The sequence below is a fragment of the Sander lucioperca genome, chromosome 18 (assembly GCF_008315115.2).
Source record: "Sander lucioperca isolate FBNREF2018 chromosome 18, SLUC_FBN_1.2, whole genome shotgun sequence".
In the NCBI taxonomy this organism is placed as follows: domain Eukaryota; kingdom Metazoa; phylum Chordata; class Actinopteri; order Perciformes; family Percidae; genus Sander; species Sander lucioperca.
This window is the reverse complement of record NC_050190.1, coordinates 20,083,734-20,103,457: the sequence shown is the minus strand read 5'-3', so window position 1 is coordinate 20,103,457 and position 19,724 is coordinate 20,083,734. Positions and strand designations below refer to the sequence as shown.

Genomic DNA, 19,724 nt, shown 5'->3' with positions numbered 1-19,724 from the left:
GCAGTAAAAAGTAATCTTGGAAGGACAGCCTTTAGATATTTTGCCCCATTTCTCTAGAATAATTTACAGAGTAATCTAAAATTGACTGCACTAATACCAATGGGCTGATTTGCCGATACTGCTGTCTACTGGTCTTGATTTTTAAATCTTTCTTATTTTCATTTGATTGTATTTTTGTTTGATATTTCACTTTGTACTCAGGTCTCACTTGTAAATGAGATCTTGATCTCAATGTAATTTCCTGATTAAATAAAGTATATTTATTGTAATTTTACTCCACATTCTTTCCCTTGGATACATGTGTCCTCCATGGTTCTGTATACTGAGTGTCACATACAGTATGTTACATTACTGCTAACCCTTATTCAAAAAATTCCTAATCGTTATGGATTTCTTAAAGTGGTTTTACTCTCTAGGCAGTAATGGGTTTCATTGCTGGCCCAGAATCATCTGACATATCCCTTCTAAAAAACTTTTTATCATTTATTTTATTTAATCAATTTTAAGTTACTTGAGTTTTTTTTATTTTGCTTGTTTTTCTCCGTTTGAGTATGTTGTAGGAAAATGCTGTATTACAGTTACATAATAACTGACAAAAATAAAAGACGGTTCTTAGGCATGTTTCAGTCCAATGCAGGCATACTTTCACACAGTCAATGGGATGTGAGTACAAAATATTAAATACTGCTTGAATTAGTGGACAAAACATACAAAAATAATGTGGTCCTTTAAATAAAAACTTACAACACCTGTAGGACGTTTTGGCAACAAAATCAAAAGAAAAAGTGCAATGTTTTTGGTTACACGTAGGCCAAAGCCGACAGACTTCTTGTGAACTCTACCTGATATTTCCTGAAAACAAGTCAGCCTAAATTGCTCACTAAAATGGCGAGCCTCATCATCTTAGGCTACACAGTTAGGGGGTCTGACGGGATAGAAGAGGTAACTTGTCTTTTGCTATCGAATTTCATACATAATGCACTGTTTCCCATAGGCCACATGTGAATGATGTAATGGTTTAAGTCTGCTGCTGATTTGGCGTACATCTCTGACTTGCCGCCCTGCGCCATGTGCTCCGTCACCACCATTGCCAAACCATGAGAGGATAATCGTGTTTTGGGGGATAAAGAAAAGAGTGAGTATTCAAAAACGGATTACGCCTATAAAAAGGAATGAATATGGAGCTGATGCAAACCTGGAGGCACATCTCCTCCAGCTAGTTACAGTAGCCTAAAATGCAGGTGGAGTAGAGCGCTTTGGGAATGAAAGGGAGGAGAGCATCCTTGCCCGTTGTTCTTGATGCCGGCGTAACGCGTGTGCAAAGTTGCTGTTTTTTGGACACACTGGCTGTGTTTGTGGACCGGACCACTGATGTGTGTGTGTGTGTTTGAGTGTGAGACGTGATGTGGTTCATTGAAAGGTCTAAGTACCTATCTCTCTTGTCAGACAAACACCGCGCGTCCAAGCGAGGTGGAGAAAAAAGGAGGGGGGACAGCAGGGGCAGACAATGCGGTTTTGCGATGCGTTTATTCCTCCGTACAATTTACACCCAGATACACGAAAACACGATGTCCTAAAGATGTGGGAAAATTCCTCGTTATTTCTTTTTCTGTATTTTTTAATCGAATTGAACAAAATTCCCTTACGTTTCGATTGAGAACAAAAATAGAGATGAAATTTCCAATAGAAACCCCGAGGAAACAAGTTAACTGGGACCCCGAACAACAAGGTTGGTGTACTGCTTTCTTATGGTCTGATAACTTTAGATATGTTAATTAATATTTGGCTACTCCTAATCTCAACAACATCTCATAGCGATATAGCCTACCTGAGACGCAACACATTACACCAGGCTGCATTTTTCACAGGCTTGAACAATTTAGCACAATTTCTTATTAATTTCTTTTATTTTACTTTGTGTTTTCTCTAAGGCTATTTGTAGTCTATGTTTCTATCCTGCAAAAAGGACCCTTAACACGAGAAAAAGCGGTTGGGCGTATTTCTTTATTCTCCATCATCCGTGTGCTCTGTTGTGCAAGGAAACGCTGCTGGGAGCAGAGATTCAACTGCTTCAAGCAGGCAGGAATAACCAGCGTGAAACCGGAAAAAGATGTCAAAATAAAAGCATGTATAGATGTTGCCTAAAAAATAGTCTATCTATATCCTTGACGTTCCACTTCCGGAATTGCTCCGGTGCCGCAGGAAATTCCCCCGGATGTATGTCTTTTCCGTTTCCGTCCGCTTTCTTCTTGTTGGAATTTTAAATTCGGTGGATTTATGAGGGCTATTGTTGACTGCTCCTCCAATCTCTGCAGGGTAAACTGAGACAGCTAGCTAGACTATCTGTCCAATCTGAGCTTTCTCTCTCACGACTATTTTGCGGCGGCTCCGTCCAGCACTTAGCGCTGCCCATGGCGATCATGATTGGTTTAAAGAAATGCCAATAAACCAGAGCATGTTTTCCTCCCGTCCCCAAACAAACAAATCACTTACTGATTCTACCAAATAATTAATCTCATGAGATTAATTATTTGGTAGAATCAGTAAGTGATTTGTTCATTTTTAATAGGGGGATAGACCTAGTTCGTTTCGTATAGATGATTACTCCTCATCTGTGCCCCCTAATGTGAATAAAATTTTACATATGGTTACTTAAATATGGGGATTTATGGGTTAGGGTTAGGGGATTATTTTGCTTGGTCTTACATTGGTAGTGGGCCTGGACCTTGGACTACTTGTAACGTCCTCAGTAAAGGTTTTATTTCGTTTTTGTCAGAAGTCCTTAAGTTCCTTAACAATTCAGGCTGACTTGACGCTTGATTGTGAGTCTCAGCTGGTGAGTTTAACGCCTAAAACCTGTCTAGTACCATAGGGAATAATAGGGCCAAGAGCCGACCTGAGCCAGCCCAAAATGTGCCCTCATGTTTACTATCACTACTAGTTTTGTATTTTGTTCATCAGTTCATGCAGCTGACATGCTGAAATGTTGACGAACTGAATGTATTCAGTGTCCCAAAACAACTGTGCCCACAATGTGGTAAATGGTTGATGCAACATTTCATTGCCATCATCAAAATCCTCATCAGCATCCATGTATTTTTTCCATTCTTTTATGGACCTGAGTCTCCAGTGAACATTTCCTCTGTTTTGGCTCTGCTCTGGAAACAGATAGTGAGGACTGAGAGAGAGAGAGAGAGAGAGAGAGAGAGAGTGTATCAGATACTATCAGATAAAAACCTGCTTTCCACTCAGGCATTATCTAATTTGCAAAAATCAATATGAAGCAATTTAAGTGGTTTGAAAGGTTTTTAGATGAATGCCACACAGCCTCAAGTTTGGGTTTTGGCTTTATGGTTTTAAAACTTAGATATAGACATATATTTGTTTACATATGATTTTATATTATATGTAGTATTTTTTTTATCACTAAACTAATAAAGTTAATGAGATCCAGTTTTCTTTCAAAGAGCTGATTTATTTAATTTCACTCACTCATAAGATGAGATCAAAAGCAATTAATGTCTCAGTAAGACTAGTTATGGATTTGGTCCAATTTGCAATTCATTTGCCAGTGTTCAACTGCATCCATCATCATGACTGCACCAAATACAGCAGAACATATTAATGTAGAGTTACATTCTTTCTGCTGCTTTACCTCTCAGTCCTAATTTTCTAATTCATCTCATGTTCTAAAAATAGCCAGCCACCGCCCTTAAAGTACTATGAATTGAAAGTGGCAGTGTTGCACCTTCCTAAGCTTTTGACATCACTTTGCGGTTATTGATTCACTCATGATACAGGCTCCTGGATTAGAGAATAAATCACTTCCTGGATGCCCTTGACTCATCATGGGATGTGTGCCTGAGTGCATACATTGTACTTAGCATATCCCATAAGTGATCCTATCCCATGAAAGAGTGCCTCTCTCAACAAATCCATCTCGTATTCCAACCTACGAGAGTTGCATCATTGTAGACAACAGGCGCCACCATGGCTCTTTGGGACGCCATGCTCTCCAATCTGAGAGAGATGGGGGCGTCAGGGGTGAAGGCCTGAGCTCTAAATAGCTTATCCAATGCTTTATACACATTATAGAAATCTAAATTTGGCTACCTCCAGGTGCTGCTTGCCACTTGGTTGACCTGCTCCAGCACCCATGCATTTAATTTAAACCCATCCAGAAGCCAATGACTCAAAGTGGCACTTATCCCTCCCTCTCTTACAGTCTATTAGAAAAATTGAATCCTGCTTCTCAGCAAAGAGGGTAATTCCATTTTCACCTCCGCCTATACTGTAGGGGTTTACTTGCAAAGGGTGTGTGTTTTATTATTTGTTTGTAAATGTTTGTTCTTATTTTTCCTTATCATTTATGTACATGAATGTAATATCCATACAATCATTTGATTGTTGCCCCTAATTCACGTTCCTACAGGTGTTCCATTCATTACAACTTGATGATAAGGTTTTCCGCATTAGTGATTGAGGCGGAGGCAGCTGTGGACTTCTGAGGCTCTATTTCACAGGATCGATGGCTTAACAAGTTCTCAGAATGTTATGATGTTGTCATGACCGCTTTGATGCAGCTGTAGACTGGAAACAGGCCTTTTTTGCTGAAAGCTTTGAGTGTTGGCTTTGTAAAGATAAAGAGCCCTTAATTAGCTCAGAGTAATAGAAGGAAATCACTTTGTAATGCTTCATGCAGAAGGCTATATAGATTTCCAATGGCTGTAATGAGCTTGTGTCCACATAAAGTAGAGTTCAGTGTGCAAAACAGACGCATGTCTTTCTTGTCCAGGTGCTGAGTCCAAACCTGTGCAGTGATTTCTGATTTCTCAACGCTCAATCTTTCTTTACATTTTTTTTCATAATTGTAACAGATTCAGGGCCTTTAGCCAAGAACAGTCTGTTCATTTTCATTTCCCTAAAACAATCATCAGAATTACTTTCAGAAGATACAGAATTGTTTCTGTCTTGGTATGCTCCAACACAACGCTAAACAAAACATGAATTAATCTAGCCTTCTCTTCCCTCTCACTCTTTCCTAGTGGCGGTCCAGACCAACTTGGTCCCTCCCAAAAAGGTCCAGCCTGGCATGGCTAAGTCGAGTCTAGTCCAGGCCAGTGTGGCCACCATGCAGAACCCCATGGGCTGTGACCCTAGGACCAATGGTCACTGTCCACTGCCACGTCTGTCCATCTCCTCCCGCTCTGCCAGCGTGGTGGCCAGCATGGATGCCAGCTATGACGGCACGGTCGCAGCGCTCCACTCAGTGATGAAGTGGAAGACGGTGGTGGCGGTGTTCATTGTGGTCGTTCTCTACCTGGTTTGTGGAGGTCTGGCATTCAGGGCACTGGAGCAGCCGTTTGAGAGCAACCAGAAAACCAGTATCACGCTGGAGAAAGCTTCGTTCCTGGAGAGACACCCCTGTGTGACTTCAGAGGAGCTGGAGGCGCTCATCAAGGTGAGGTATTGAAACTGGAGATGAGCTTTTGGAGTTTTACATTAAGTGAGACATGGTATTCATCATTTGTTGAATCTTTTCCTCACCGAACAGATTAGCTTGTAAGAGGATAAGAAGGTAAGCTATTTAATAAAAATTATCTGCTTAATAATTCTGAGTGTCATTCAATTTGATTGATAAGAGGAAGAAAGTCAGAGGACTGTCCTTTATAGCAGCAGTTTTATAGATGGTTATTTCCATCAGGGGTAATTAGAGGATCTTGGGTTATTTAATTAATCTTGAAAAGCTTGGATGCTACTTCCTGTGATCCAGATTGCCCTTTAGCAAATCAAGCCTTCAATTTCGCTGTCCATGGACTGCTGCAGAATTTGACAGAATAGCTCACGTCCACATACAACTTTTAATTTCTTTTTATGGCAAACTAGCCTTAATTTAAAACTGCGTTAATCAATATTTTCATAATAACAATGTGTGAAAATAATTCATTGAGTCCAAATGAATGATAACATTGCTGCTATACTGCTATACTGACAAGAAGCGGTCATTGTATGGATATTTATATGACACCTGTTCCTGTTCCATTCATTAATGAAGATGACATGTAGTTAAAAGCTCAGAAAAAGCTTGTAAGTGGACGTTTGAGTTGAGACCAATGTCCCAAGGTGAAGAATGGACTTCCATGTTCAATCTTTTGCTGGTTACTATATTATATTATTAGAGATTGTGAAAATAATCACTAGGAGCAGTTAAGTCCACTACTCAGCCACTCTACACTCCACAGAGGAGTGGCTGTACCTTTTGCTTTAATTTTTCCAGTCTAGTATCTGTTGCAAATTTTTGAAATGATTGTCAGCCCCCAGTACAAGGGATTGTTGTTATTGTACTTCTCTATTTAGGTGCACTTAGCCCCTAAGTATGTATATGCAAGTAGTTGGTTTGGATTCGTCCACTTATTAAATAAAAGTTGGGATTTACGAGGTTTTAAAGATTACATTGAATTTAGCCCCAACATTTTACACATTACACATATAACATTATATATATATACTGACTAAAGCACCATCATAAAGATACGCCCTCTATTCGCTTCCTTCTGGTTGATGACAGTAAATGAGTAAATGTCATGAGCACACTTAGAGGCAGGTCCATCCTTCAGCAGGAAGCACATTAATATCTTCAGGGTAAACACAGAGATGCCCATGATGCTCAGCTCATCTGTTGGCAAACACACTGTAGCTATACAGTACATGCTAGCATGCGCAGTTCAAGGTTACATAATAGTACATAAAAGTAAACTTAGAGAAACAACCACCTAGATGTTTAAAATTAGGTCAGTCAGAGTGACCTTTATGATGTTTCACAGCTGCAATTGAGAATTGTAATTGCAGGTATTGCACTCTAATCATTTTGTTGTGTCTTCAATTCATGTGCAAACAAATATACTAGTTAGCCTGACATCGCGAGACCAAATCCCTAATGCAAGTTAGTTTGGAGCATCTCAGTTCATTTTTGATTCCCAGTCGGCGTTATCAACGATTACGACACAATTGGGTAGACCTACAACCAATCAGAGCAACAAAACATGTGACGTAGCGCTGAGCGATGGACAAATGTAAACAGACTACAGCGTGCAGAGGTGAGCTGTGGTTGTGTAGCATCAATATGTCTGTGAACGAGTGTTGCCGTTTTTGCCATTAGAATTTGAAAATAGTACTTTAACAGAAAGTTCCACATCAGTTGCAGACATCTTGGTTGTTTTGGAAAAATGTCCAAGCTAGGTTCATGCTCACTGTAGTGCCCCTGGCACGAGAGTGCACAAGCCAAAAATGATATCATCACATACTTTGTGTAAAGCCAAAGGCTTCGCAAATGGTCAGTCATCGTATCAAACTGATCATGCCATATGAGATACATTGTTGTGATTGGCCCAGCCAGCAATCTGTCTGAATGGGTGGATCAGACATCAGCAGACGCATCTGCCAGAGCAAATAAAAAACTCAGATTCATCTGGTTCCGAGGGCTAAGTAGTAAACAGCCTACATTTTTATTACAATAGAATAGTGGTATGTTTTGAGACATGTATCTGAATGCCTTGTACCTTTAATAATAATTGTATTGGTACAGTATGAAATCCCAGTGAGGCTTTAACAACACCCACATGTTTTAAATAAGGAAACTAGCTCACGGCCACAAGAGCAGTGCTGTCTTGTAAGAAATGTTCCAAGACAAATGGTATATGATATATAATATATCTTTTAACAAGGACTTTAGTAACATGTTTGGAGTTTGTAAGATGTAAGGAGCTGAGTGACCCTCTGATAGTTAACACTCACACTACACACTACATTAAAGTCTGTCTGATCATAGAATGAAATGTGGCATCTATAAGAATTATTCATTTTGTGGCAGATCACTCACATGTGAACCTGGATAAAACAGCTGGTTGTTAAAAATATGACTGCCACCCCTTAAACTGTGACGCAGTAAATTGATTCAAGCTGACCTGAAGCATGCTGTTTCGGCAATGTTCCACATGTTGCCAGCATGGCATGTAATGCTTTTATTCTCAACCAATATCTGTGTGAACTGGACCAAATAAAAAGAAGATTGAAAAAAAAAATTCCCATCACATCCTGACTTAACAGTGCGTGTCTTCCTATGGTGTCACCACTCACACCCAGAATTATAGTTTGAGGTTTAAGGTCAATACATCAAGCTGACGTGCAACTGGAAGCGGACTTCGACAATAATGTGATATGTGTCGGCGTGCAGTTTGCCGAGTGGAAGGTTTGATGTGTGAGGGAGTGCCATGATAGAAAAATGCAGGACTGAGAACACACACTCAAACACTCCTTTGCAGAGAATGTTCTTAAAAAAAAGGGATATTTTCTTTAGAGAGAACTGTTTGTGACACAAACACAAGGACCAAATGGCAAATGCCCTTTGACCAACAGGAGTACCTTATTAGCAGTATTCTGCAGAACACGTACAGAAATACAGTATATCTTGCAGAAGAGAAGAGATTAAAAAAAACCTTTTTGAATACTGTATATGCTTTCCATGTTTTTCTTAAGTAGTCTGAGAAAAAATACAAGATTCACATTGGCACCACATTGGACCCCTCTGATTCTCATAAGCTTGAAATAACCCCAAAGAGACAACCCTCCACATGGCATTTGGTGTGCTCCACTTTCCGCTAGAATGGCTCCATTTGATGGTAGCTTCTTCAACACTGCTCCAGTGAATATTGGACTGCCTAACTGTCTCTCTCTCTTCCTTCTTCACACCCACATATTTTCTGTTATTCTTTCTCAGCGAAGCATCCTTTCTTCTTCTTCCCTTGCAGCGCACAACCTTTAAGCCACAAAAGTGCAGTCATAATTTCAATGACAAAAATGAAAAAAATCAATGACAGTATTTCCTAAGGATACCATGGAAATAAAAAACCTTTAGCATGGTGTGCCTGTAGTCTGGAGGGAATCAATTATTTATTACACAGGCCAGCAGTCACCAACCTCCTGCTGCATGAAGCAGCAGCAGTAGTAATGGCAGCTGAATCATAAAGACTGTCTCCTGGACAAATGCTCAGATTCAGACACATGACATAATGTATGATAGCATGTCTCACCAGTTATTTGCCACCATGAACTTTCCCAGAACTCATTTACAATATTAGCTACATCTGACAAATTTTATGTATGAAAAGAATAGTTTGACATTTTTGTTTGAGATATTTGCTTTTCTTCAGAGTCAGATGAGAAGGTCAATACCATGTCTCATGTCTATAGGGTATACAATGCTACCACCAACAGCCAGTTAGCTTAACTTAGCATAAAGACTGGAAACATGGGAAATAGCTAGCCTAGCTCTGTCCAAACGTCAATGAATCTTCAATTGTCAATTATAAAACTCCCAAATTAACATAAGCCTATGTATATCTTAATTGTTTAATTCATACAAAAACCATTGTGTAAAATGACAAGGTATGGTTTATGTGCCAGGCTATTTTTAGGTGGGAGCAGTGACTTAACCCCCTGGTACCACAACTTGTTTTTATTTTGTGTATTTTTGTGTGCAGATGAGAATTTAATTCACAGTTTAATTAGCTTTATGTACCAGCTTGAGAGTGGTATCAGTCTTCTCAACTGTCTGCAAGAATGTGAACATGTCAAACCTTTTCTTTAAATCAGAAGAAATAATATTGATCGATCACTCAGCTATGATGGTACTTCAACTCAAAAAGTTGAAAAAGTAATGAATATCATGCCATGTAAAAAACTCAAACTGACAAATAACACATTTTATTTCTTTGCTGTCTCAAGAAAAGGCCTTAGGGACATGCTTCTTCACACTCCATCAAAGAGGCTGTCTGGTCCTCTAACAGGTTCTGTTATCGGTCTGTTCGTGTTGTGTCAAGCCTGTCACTCAGACAAAGATCCTCTGTGGCGACACAGCTGTGGTGACTCACTGTGGTCGAACTGTTTGGCGGAGAAGTTGACAGAAAAATGGCGACCTTGGGAGGCATGTGTGTGTATTTTCACAGCGTGTGTGTGCGAGAGACGACAGAAGGGGATGCACTTGCAAAGCTTTGCTCCACAGCATGTGTGTGTCCATGCATGTCTTTTGACCTTCTCATGTCTGCCTTAGTATTCGTGCTGTCTACCTTCCCAGTGTGCGCCCACAAAGGCAGCAGACCTAATTGGCTTTTTCAGTGCCGTCGGGATGACTCACTTTGGCACACTGTGAAGCCATGCTGTTATTGACACCAGTCAAGCCTCATTTATTGATGAGTCACTTATCTACAAATACACTTTCATAAACACTGAGCTATACTTGCAGTGAATCTACAACAGGACACGCAACCAACAGTCACAATGTGATTTTTGAAATTTTCAGTTGATGATATGGCTTTATGGTGGTTTATGGCGACTATCACAGTTAGATGCTTTATTATTTTATATCTAATATGCCACAGTAATGAGGAAATTGGCTCCTCAGGGTCATCACAATGTGCATAAAAAAACAAGATGTGTACATGACATCAAATGTCTCAACACAAGATGCTGTGTTTACAGTGGAATGTAACTTAGTGCATTTACTCAATTAAGAACAAATTCAAATTAGCCCGCTTGATTTCCATTTTATGCTAATTTACACTCCTTCACTACACAGGGAAATATTGAACTTTTTTCACAATTTTTTGGCCATTTTAGGCCTTTATTTTGACAGGACAGCTGAAGACATGAAAGGGAAGAGAGAGGGGAGAGACATGCAGCAAAGGGCCACAGGTCAGAGTCGAACCCTGGCCCGCTGCGTCGAGGAGTAAACCTCTCTCTTCGCTCTCTCTCTCTCTCTCTCTCTCTCTCTCTCTCTCTCTCTATATATATATATATATATATATATATATATATATATATATTGGCGCCTGCTCTACCAACTGATGTAGCTGGTGTACCTAATGAATTGGCCAATGGAGTGTAATATGTCTGTGTATCAAAGTCTGATTTTGTTTTTTTTCCACTCACTTCACAAACAGTTCTGATAAATCACTATTATCTGTGATGGACCAGAGTCTTCCTGTTTGGCAGTCATGTGTGCAGCTTAAATGCTTCAAGGTGTTAGATATAGTAAGCTATAGATATTTGTGAAGCTGAGAGTGCTGCAGAGGAGAGTGCTTGGCACCGCTTCACAGAGAGTGAGGCACCATGTTGGCTGGATCACTGCCATCACCTGCTGTGTGCCCCCACAAATCTTATATAGTGGTGGCCAGATGGAGCCACTGGAAATCTTGGGGTGACAAACCAAAACCAAAAGCCATAACTGAATTTCAGGAATTTTATTATGCTGTTGTAGTAAGCTAGTTGAAAACTATGTCAATATGAGATTTAAGGAATCACATACTGATATACTTTGGTTTCTTATTTTACAGTTATTGTTTTACCTGACATACATGGACTAATACCCGTACAGTTACCATTTTGAGTTTCACAAGAATCCTGTTTTAATGCGTTACGTATCATATACACAAGTTTGGCGATTCATTGTTCTTCAGGCTAGTTATTTCCTTAACCACCCTGTTGTCCTCGGGTCAAATGTGACCCATTTCCAAAGTTTCTATATCAGAAATCTGGGTTTCTTTCAACCAAATTTCCCAAAAATAACTGAATGAAGTTGGCAAGAAGCCTAGATGTAACACAGAATTGGGTAATAATTTATACTTTATGCTTTACAAACAGACAAACCAACTTTAATTTGCACAATGTCATAAAAAGTGGAGCACTTAAACCTAACACAGGAGATTGCAGGCAGCAGTAAGTTGAAAAAAATAACTCAATAGTTCATGCAGCCAAGGCTAAACTGATCACAAGAGCAGAAAGCCAAGGCTCAATCAAAGGCTAAATTGAAAACCAGAGGACTTAAATACAAACTACTCTGACGAGGGGATGACGTGCAGGTGGAGAGATGAGGCGAGAAGCTCAGGTGAGAGGAATGAGGTAATTAGGCAGGAAAACAGGCAGGGAGCTGATTGGCTGGAAACAACTCTGGGAGCATGAGGGCTAACGAGGCTGATTGAGAGCAGGTGTGTAGATGGGCAAAGGAGGGAAACGCAGGACAGAAACACAGGAGGAAAAACACAGCAAACAGAAAACCCAGCACTCAGTCCAGTCTTCATAAGAAGTCTGAGGGCATCTGGACACAGATATGCTTATGCAACTCGCAAGGGGGTCCCAGTGATTGTATAAGGTTGGCTGCCCACCCCACCTGGCCACCTCCTGGAGGTGCTACTGGTGGGGTAGAAAGACACACTGAGAAGATGAAGATCTGCAGTGAATTCACTTGCTTTCAGTGTAGAATATGAAAACATTAGCGAAGAGCCTATTATAAACATTTGGTGGCGACTGTGTGTCTGCGAGAATGTCTGTGTGCAGATTCTTCTGTGCAATCAAAATGGAGGAGAACCCGTGTTGTCCTAATTAACACTCTGCAACACAAATCAGCATCTGCGTGCCTCAAAACTGCCTGTGGAGAAGGACGATTTTCCACATTTCTAATGCAGTGTGAACTTGGCGTGAAAAGGGCGAAAGACAAAAATAGACCTACTCATAAAGTATTCAGATCTATGAGGCTTTTTTTAGATGTCCCTTGACTCCAGAATTAGGCTTTTTGGGGTTTATTATATAATTACCACTTTGATATTGTCTTGGATAAGTAGCTGTGTCTGCTAAAACCCATGAAATAGCATTACTGTAATTGGCTAATTGTAGATACCTTAATCTGTCTCATAAGGGGAGCTGCACTGATGGAGCTGATTTAATCACATGCAAGATTATTTAAAGGCATGTGCAGTGATGTGTGTGAAAGTGGTCCTCCGCTCTGTCTGGTTTGAAATGTATGTCACGAGAGTTGATATATATTTTATTAGATGGACGTGCATCTCACTAACAGCTTGCATGGATACATTGGGGGTTGCTGTAAATGAAGAAGCTGTATTTTATATCTACCCAGGAATGTTGGTAAATACAGCTATTTCTTACCAAAGGCATTTCCCACAATGACTTTCATGTCAGCAGAAGTGATGTTTATTTGGAGCCAAGAGGCAACATTCAAACTATTATTTTCCATGGAGATAAGAAAATAAATGCTTTCTAATAAACTGCCAATAAACAGGGAATTCATAAAGAACGCAAGATAGTAGATTAACTTTTCATGGCTACATAATGGAACCCAGAAGGAAATCAATGAGTATAATGATGCTTTTCCTAAGCCAAGCTGGGGATAAAGAAAAGCTGAGGGACTAAAGAAAAAGGCTGACACAGAAGAAAAGAGAGATAAAGTCTGTGTAGATTTATTTAGCATAAAATGTAAAAGTGTAAAGCATGCCGAGTGGGTAAGAATGCAGAGTGGAGAAACAGCTCCAGGTGAAGAGCCAGACTCTGAATAATGTGAACAGATCTCGTGCTAGATGTTTGTGCATATACTGTAACAACTGTAAGTCCACAGGCAGAGTGTTTTCATATATTGACATTATAACAGTTGATTTTTTCATGCGCATAATACAATTGTGACAGTGTGTTGCATAATACTAAAATTACCTGCATAGACTTTTTATCAGATGGAGGGTATTTTTTTATATAAAAAAAGACCATGCTTGAGGACAGTGCTTGCGAATTGTTGGATTCTTTTTCCTGTTTAAGACTTAAATAAAGCAAGGAAAACCACTTTATAGTTCAACTGGTCACAACCAGCAGACATATGTATCTACGAACTGTATGCAAAATGTTAAAATTATGAAATAATCAGAGGTATGTTTAATGCAAGGTATGTTTAATGCAGTGCTTATTGTGTCTGCTTAGTGTGTTTTTAATTAAATGCATTTTGTAACACAATAACATGATCATATTATCATGATGTGATTCCACTGCAAATAAAATAATATTGAACACATTCAATTAATTGTAACTGCATCCACTTAGCTCTTCTTGTTATCATAGCTTTTATGGATCTAGGATTAATTCCTCTCCCCTGGTCACAAAATCATTCATATTCACATCATTCTCTTTCCAGCATTCCATAGATGCTGTAAGTGCGGGAGTGAGTCCTATTGGAGACACATACAATTCCAGTTACTGGGACCTGGGTAGTGCCTTCTTCTTTGCTGGAACTGTCATCACAACCATAGGTAAGGTTTTAACCAATTCACTCTTTAATAATAATAATAATAATAATTTTATTTGATTTAACACCTTTTACAGACAGAGTCACAAAGTGCTTCACACAAAAGACATTTGTTAAAATACAGTAGGATCCAAAACCAAAAATAAACAAGCAAAAACAAATACAATACCAATGAAGGTAAAAGACTAAAAACCCCAAATTACAAACATGAGACAAAAGTGAGTTGAAACTAGTGTCTCTTCAGCTGCTTTCTAAAAGCGTCAACTGAGACTGCAGAACGTAAGGTAATAGGAAGGGCGTTCCACAGAGTCGGAGCTACCACTTCAAAGGAACGGTCACCTCTAGTTTTCAAACGAGTGCGTGGGACCACCAGTAATCCCTGGTTAGAAGACCTGAGGGACCTGTTAGTAGTGTACGGATGGAGCAGGTCAGAGATATAAACAGGCGCCTGACCATGCAATGCTTTATATGTAAGAACAAGAACTTTAAATTTGATCCTGAACTTGATCGGAAGCCAATGTAACAAGGATAAAACAGGAATGATGTGCAACATCCTGCTTGACCTGGTCAACAGCCTTGCAGCATAGTTCTGGACCAGTTGTAGACGGGCCTGGGAAGATTTGCTGAGACAGGTGAAAACGGAGTTGCAGTAATCAAGCCGGGATGATATAAAACCATGAATGATCATCTCAAGTTCATATTGCGAAACCACGGCTCTAAGTTTAGCAGTGTTTCTCAGTTGAAAGAAACGTGCAGGTTAGTGATTTGATATGTTGGTCAAGAAACATATTATGATCAAATATAACACCAAGATTAATATAATAATCTTATAATAATGCTCTAATACCAGTTAAATCCGCTATTGTTATGAAACACTTTTTACCTAATTAAATAAAAAGTTACCCAGAGTATGGTCAGAAACTACGGAAGGCCAAAGTGTTAAATATTAAATAAATAAAGAAGACATTATGATTAAAAACAAACCAACTGGCATTTGCTAATATACTGCTAAACATTGGCTTTCAGTGGATTCATTTATCTCTCTGTCTATATATATTAATTTTGAAATATCAGCAGTTAGAATAGAACTAATACCTCCAGCTTCAATTTACATAAATTACAATTACATAATTACTCTGCTCAAGTTGGTTTAATCCAGACTCTGGTTTAAATAAAATTGTATTTAAAATATTCATGATAAAACTGTCCTTGATGTGTCTCATTGTCTTCTTCGGTGTATCTTTGTCACTGTAGGGCCATAATGCAATTTTCTCTGAGAAGAACCTAATTATTGTCTCTCTAGAAGCTTATTTACCACGGACCCCTGCAGCAAGTATTACATATGGGCTTCAATTGATTATGTTGCATAAGAAAATCTTGATTGTATTATTCTGCTTCCCATCTTACTCTTAACACTCCACCTCCTCCGCCTCCCCCTGACAACGTCTTCTCGGCCATGTATGATCACCATTTATTTTCCTTCTTTCCTCTTCCTCCTGTTTTCATTGTTTGTGACAGGTTATGGAAACATAGCTCCAAGCACGGAGGGCGGGAAAATCTTTTGCATTCTTTATGCCATATTTGGCATACCTCTCTTTGGCTTCTTGTTGGCGGGGATTGGAGACCAGCTGGGGACCATCTTTGTGAAAAGCATCTTGAGAGTTGAGAAGATATTCAGGGTGAGTTGCAAGTTTGTTAGTTTTAGTTATTTTTATTTCATATTTGTTCCTTTGGGCCTTTGTTGATCATCATTAGATCTTTTTAAATTGGTGTATTGTTCTCATAGCATCTCTCCTGTTTGGTTTTCTCAGCAAAAACACAAACAGATCAGCCAGACTAAGATCAGAGTGATGTCCACCATCCTGTTCATCCTGGCTGGCTGCATTGTTTTCGTCACCATCCCTGCTCTCATCTTTAAACGCATCGAGGACTGGACCACACTAGAAGCTATCTACTTTGTTGTGATCACACTCACTACAGTGGGAATAGGAGACTATGTGGCAGGTAGATCTATGCGGCGGATGGTTGTTTCTGTCATGATGTAGATTACAGTCTTGTCAAACTATCATGACTTATTTTTGGTACCCCCCCCCTCCAGGTGGTAACCGTAACATTGACTATGTGAAGTGGTATAAGCCTTTGGTGTGGTTCTGGATCTTGGTTGGTTTGGCGTACTTTGCGGCTGTCCTCAGCATGATCGGAGACTGGCTCAGAGTACTGTCTAAAAAGACCAAAGAGGAGGTGAGGTTCATTCCAATTGTGATACAACAACTAGTTTGGCATTGTTTCTTAATTAGAAGAAACATGTACGGGTCAATGATTTGATATGTTGATGAAACTACATAGCATAATCAAATGTAACAGCAAGATTTCTGAGATTAGACTATACAGCTGAAGAAAGAGACCCAGAACACCACTTTGGAAGCTGTGTTATCTGAAGAAACGATAAGGACCTCAGTCTTATCTGTATTGACCTGTAAAAGTTGTTTGTGCAATTGTGCAAAATGCCAATTTGTCAGTATCATCAGGTTTAAAAGAAACATACAACATTGAAATGAGATACCTTTTAAATTGGTTAATAATAAGACCGAGGGGAAGCATATACAATGCAAACAATATAGGACCCAACACAGAACCCTGAGGCACACCGCAGGGAAGGGCAGAAGTTTCAGACATGTAGGACCATGTGAGACAGAAAAACTTTTATCTGAGAGATGGGAGGAGAACCAGTCCAGATACCCAAAAAATAACCAAAACTTTTCCATCTTTGTCAGAAGAGTTTGTTATCATTCAAGACCCCATCACTCACACTGACTGAGAAATTTGTTTTCAGGGCCTTTAGAAAGAATAATGTACCACAATGATAATGTCTTGCTGCTGCAGATTATACCCCATGTGTTTTCCAAATATTTTCTGGATCCTTTCCTTACTGCACTGTCGTCACAGGTTGGGGAGATTAAAGCTCATGCAGCTGAATGGAAGGCAAATGTTCGAGCAGAGTTCCGTGAAACGCGGCGCCGCCTGAGTGTTGAGATCCATGACAAGCTCCAGCGGGCCGCCACCATCCGCAGCATGGAGCGCCGTCAACTTGGCCTGGAGCAGCGAGCTCACTCCCTGGACATGCTGTCTCCAGAGAAGCGAGCCTTGTTCGCCAGCCTGGATGCCGGTCGCTTCAAGACTTCCTCTCAGGAGAGCATCGACACCAAGCTCAACAATCTGAGGCTGAAGGGGGCCTGTGGGCCGTACGACCATCAGGAGAGTGAGCAAACGCAACAGACGGCGTCTTCCTCGGAGGAGAATCTCTTCAACCTGCGCTTTGGATCCCTCACCAAGCTGGCCAGACGTAACAAGAACCGCGAGCTGCGGAGGAATATTGATGAAGTTGAGCGACGGGCAAGTGTAGGCATAAGCAATGGCAGTGCCATGCTGGGTGAGGAGAAGACGGAAGTAGAAGAAGACGGGGAGCTAGATGAGGAAAACGAAGAAAGAAAAGAAGGAAACACCAGTCTGACAAACCTGGCACAGTGCGCAATTGAGCGCAGCAGGTTGAATGGGTTCACACCAGGGGATGCCAAAGACAGAGGGAACGACTAGGCATTGAATGGAAGAGTGCTTCAGAGACAGAGAGAGAAACAGAGTGAAAGATACAGAGACAGAGACAGAGAACAAGAGTGCATGATCCTTTGAGATGTCAATAAATGTGCCTTTCTGTTTCCTATGCTTATATTTGAACTGCTCCCAGGAAATGTAGTCATCGTGCCATAGCCATGGGAGGAAAATATGTTGCCAAAAAATTGAAAAGACAGAAGAGGCTGTACTTAAAATACCTCATATCGGATGTTACTGTAGAATGGGCTTCTTAAGAACTTTTATTTCCATAGGAGCTATGTTTCCAGCTTTGTTGTCTTTCAGCCTTGACGACTCTTAAGAGACACTTGGGCAACAGCGGTCTGTTAATGTTGAATCGTATTTTTTAATAATGTGGGCAGGACATCCAGAAAGCTAGATTCATGGTATCCATCTTCAGAAACATTATCGATTTCAACTTTGTCATCATACTGTGGAGGCTATTTTTAGCTCAGCTACTAAAGGACTACAACGTTAAATGAATGGAGGTTGGGAGGTTGTATTTACGCTGGATCAATAGACAATATTAGCTGATCTGCCTAGCTGACATGTACAATTATTCCTACATGGTATGTGACTTTGAAAATGCAACAGTAAAACTACTACATACTAAAAGCTCATATCTATTCACCTTGATTGTGCATGGATATTAAAACACAATCATTGCAGTTGATGGACTAACTTTAAAGCTTGAAATGACAGCTATAATAATGTTTCTTTTTGTTTTAGTTAGATGAAATGTAGTGCTTTCTTTCATATTTTGTGAAAAAAACGTATTTCAGTAATGATTGCCACCATTGTGGATCAACACTGAGCTGGAATTCAACTGACAGACACATTTAATCACCTTTGGCCATGGGATTGTCAGCCATGTTGAAAACTTTTTTGTATATGACATTCACTTTTATCACAAATGTCTTCAGACTTCAGTCTTCTTTCTTAAATTACTTTTTAATGAATGAATGTGATGCTGTTGATTTTGTATTCATCAAGCATGTTAGAATCTGTGTTTACTCCTTTTTATATCAGTCAAGCACTTGAGTTGAATTTTCCATTGAACTGTAAAATATGAACCTTATATATCATGTTTCTTTTTTTGTATTTCTTTTCTGAAACGGTCAAACATTGTGGCTTCAATCATCTTCACACTGAAATGTGTTTTCCTGTAGTTCCTAGAGGTGTACTCACTAAAATGTTTGACACATGAGCTTTAACTTTATTCACATTTTACAAACAGGCACTGACACTACTACCCAACGCCTTCTTTACATTTTACAGAATTATTAAATGTATCACTAGCGTGCATTGCATACATTTCTAAAGGCGAAATACACACACACACACACACACACACTGGTTGTACTTGTAACCTGTTTATCTGATATCATTAACATTTTCATGACCATGACCTGTGACAAGTTTGTTGTAAACAGTTTATTTTATGAACAGATCACATTAAATGTAGTGAGTGCCTTTTTCCAGATAATAAACATGAGAATAAATTTGAAAGCTGATAACTGTTATAACAGTATAAACATATGGGACAGCATGCACAATACCAGGACCCTGGAAACTGGAACAGCTAAATTGGATTTGGCCATTATTCATTTGATTAATCACGCATGTGCTTTTGTGACATGTCAAAATGTCTCTCCTGAAAAAGGCTTATTGTTGGTTAAACATATACATACATGTCTAATCATTAAAGCTAGCCCCAGATGCTCTTGGCTACACAATACAGGGAAAGAATCTTGTAATTTTGCCTAGCTACGCACCTAGAACAACAAATGTATTTTGCTGGCTTGGTGGAACAAATGACACTGGCATGAATGTTGCCAGCATGCAACCTGCTCTTATTGGGTACGGGTTACAGACTGTTTACTTTTACTGGTGTTTTGGCCATCATCCTCACAAAATATTTTGGCACACAGTTTTGAGATGAATGTGTATTTAGAAGATT

The 19,724-nt window shown here is 39.6% G+C and overlaps 1 protein-coding gene across 2 annotated transcripts; it reads left to right on the top strand.

Moving 5' to 3' along the window:
• The first annotated feature begins 937 nt into the window (after positions 1-937).
• On the top strand, positions 938-19,273 carry kcnk10b (potassium channel, subfamily K, member 10b). Of its 2 annotated transcripts, none has more exons than XM_031310258.2 (7): positions 938-1,135; positions 5,046-5,461; positions 14,027-14,141; positions 15,656-15,816; positions 15,949-16,141; positions 16,236-16,378; positions 17,084-19,273. In XM_031310258.2, coding segments are annotated over exons 1-7 (1,677 nt in total). In that variant the 5' UTR covers positions 938-1,134; the 3' UTR covers positions 17,732-19,273. The 2 variants fall into 2 exon arrangements, with proteins under 2 accessions (XP_031166118.1, XP_031166117.1); XM_031310257.2 differs by lacking the exon at positions 938-1,135 and adding an exon at positions 1,202-1,729.
• The last annotated feature ends 451 nt before the right edge of the window (positions 19,274-19,724 follow it).

Excerpts from the sequence above, each read along its gene's own strand:
- kcnk10b (XM_031310257.2), top strand. The coding sequence starts at position 1,672 with ATGAAATTTCCAATAGAAACCCCGAGGAAACAAGTTAACTGGGACCCC. Across the intron at positions 15,817-15,948 it reads GAGTTGAGAAGATATTCAGG|CAAAAACACAAACAGATCAG; the intron begins GTGAGTTGCAAG and ends TGGTTTTCTCAG. Across the intron at positions 16,142-16,235 it reads AATAGGAGACTATGTGGCAG|GTGGTAACCGTAACATTGAC; the intron begins GTAGATCTATGC and ends CCCCCCCTCCAG.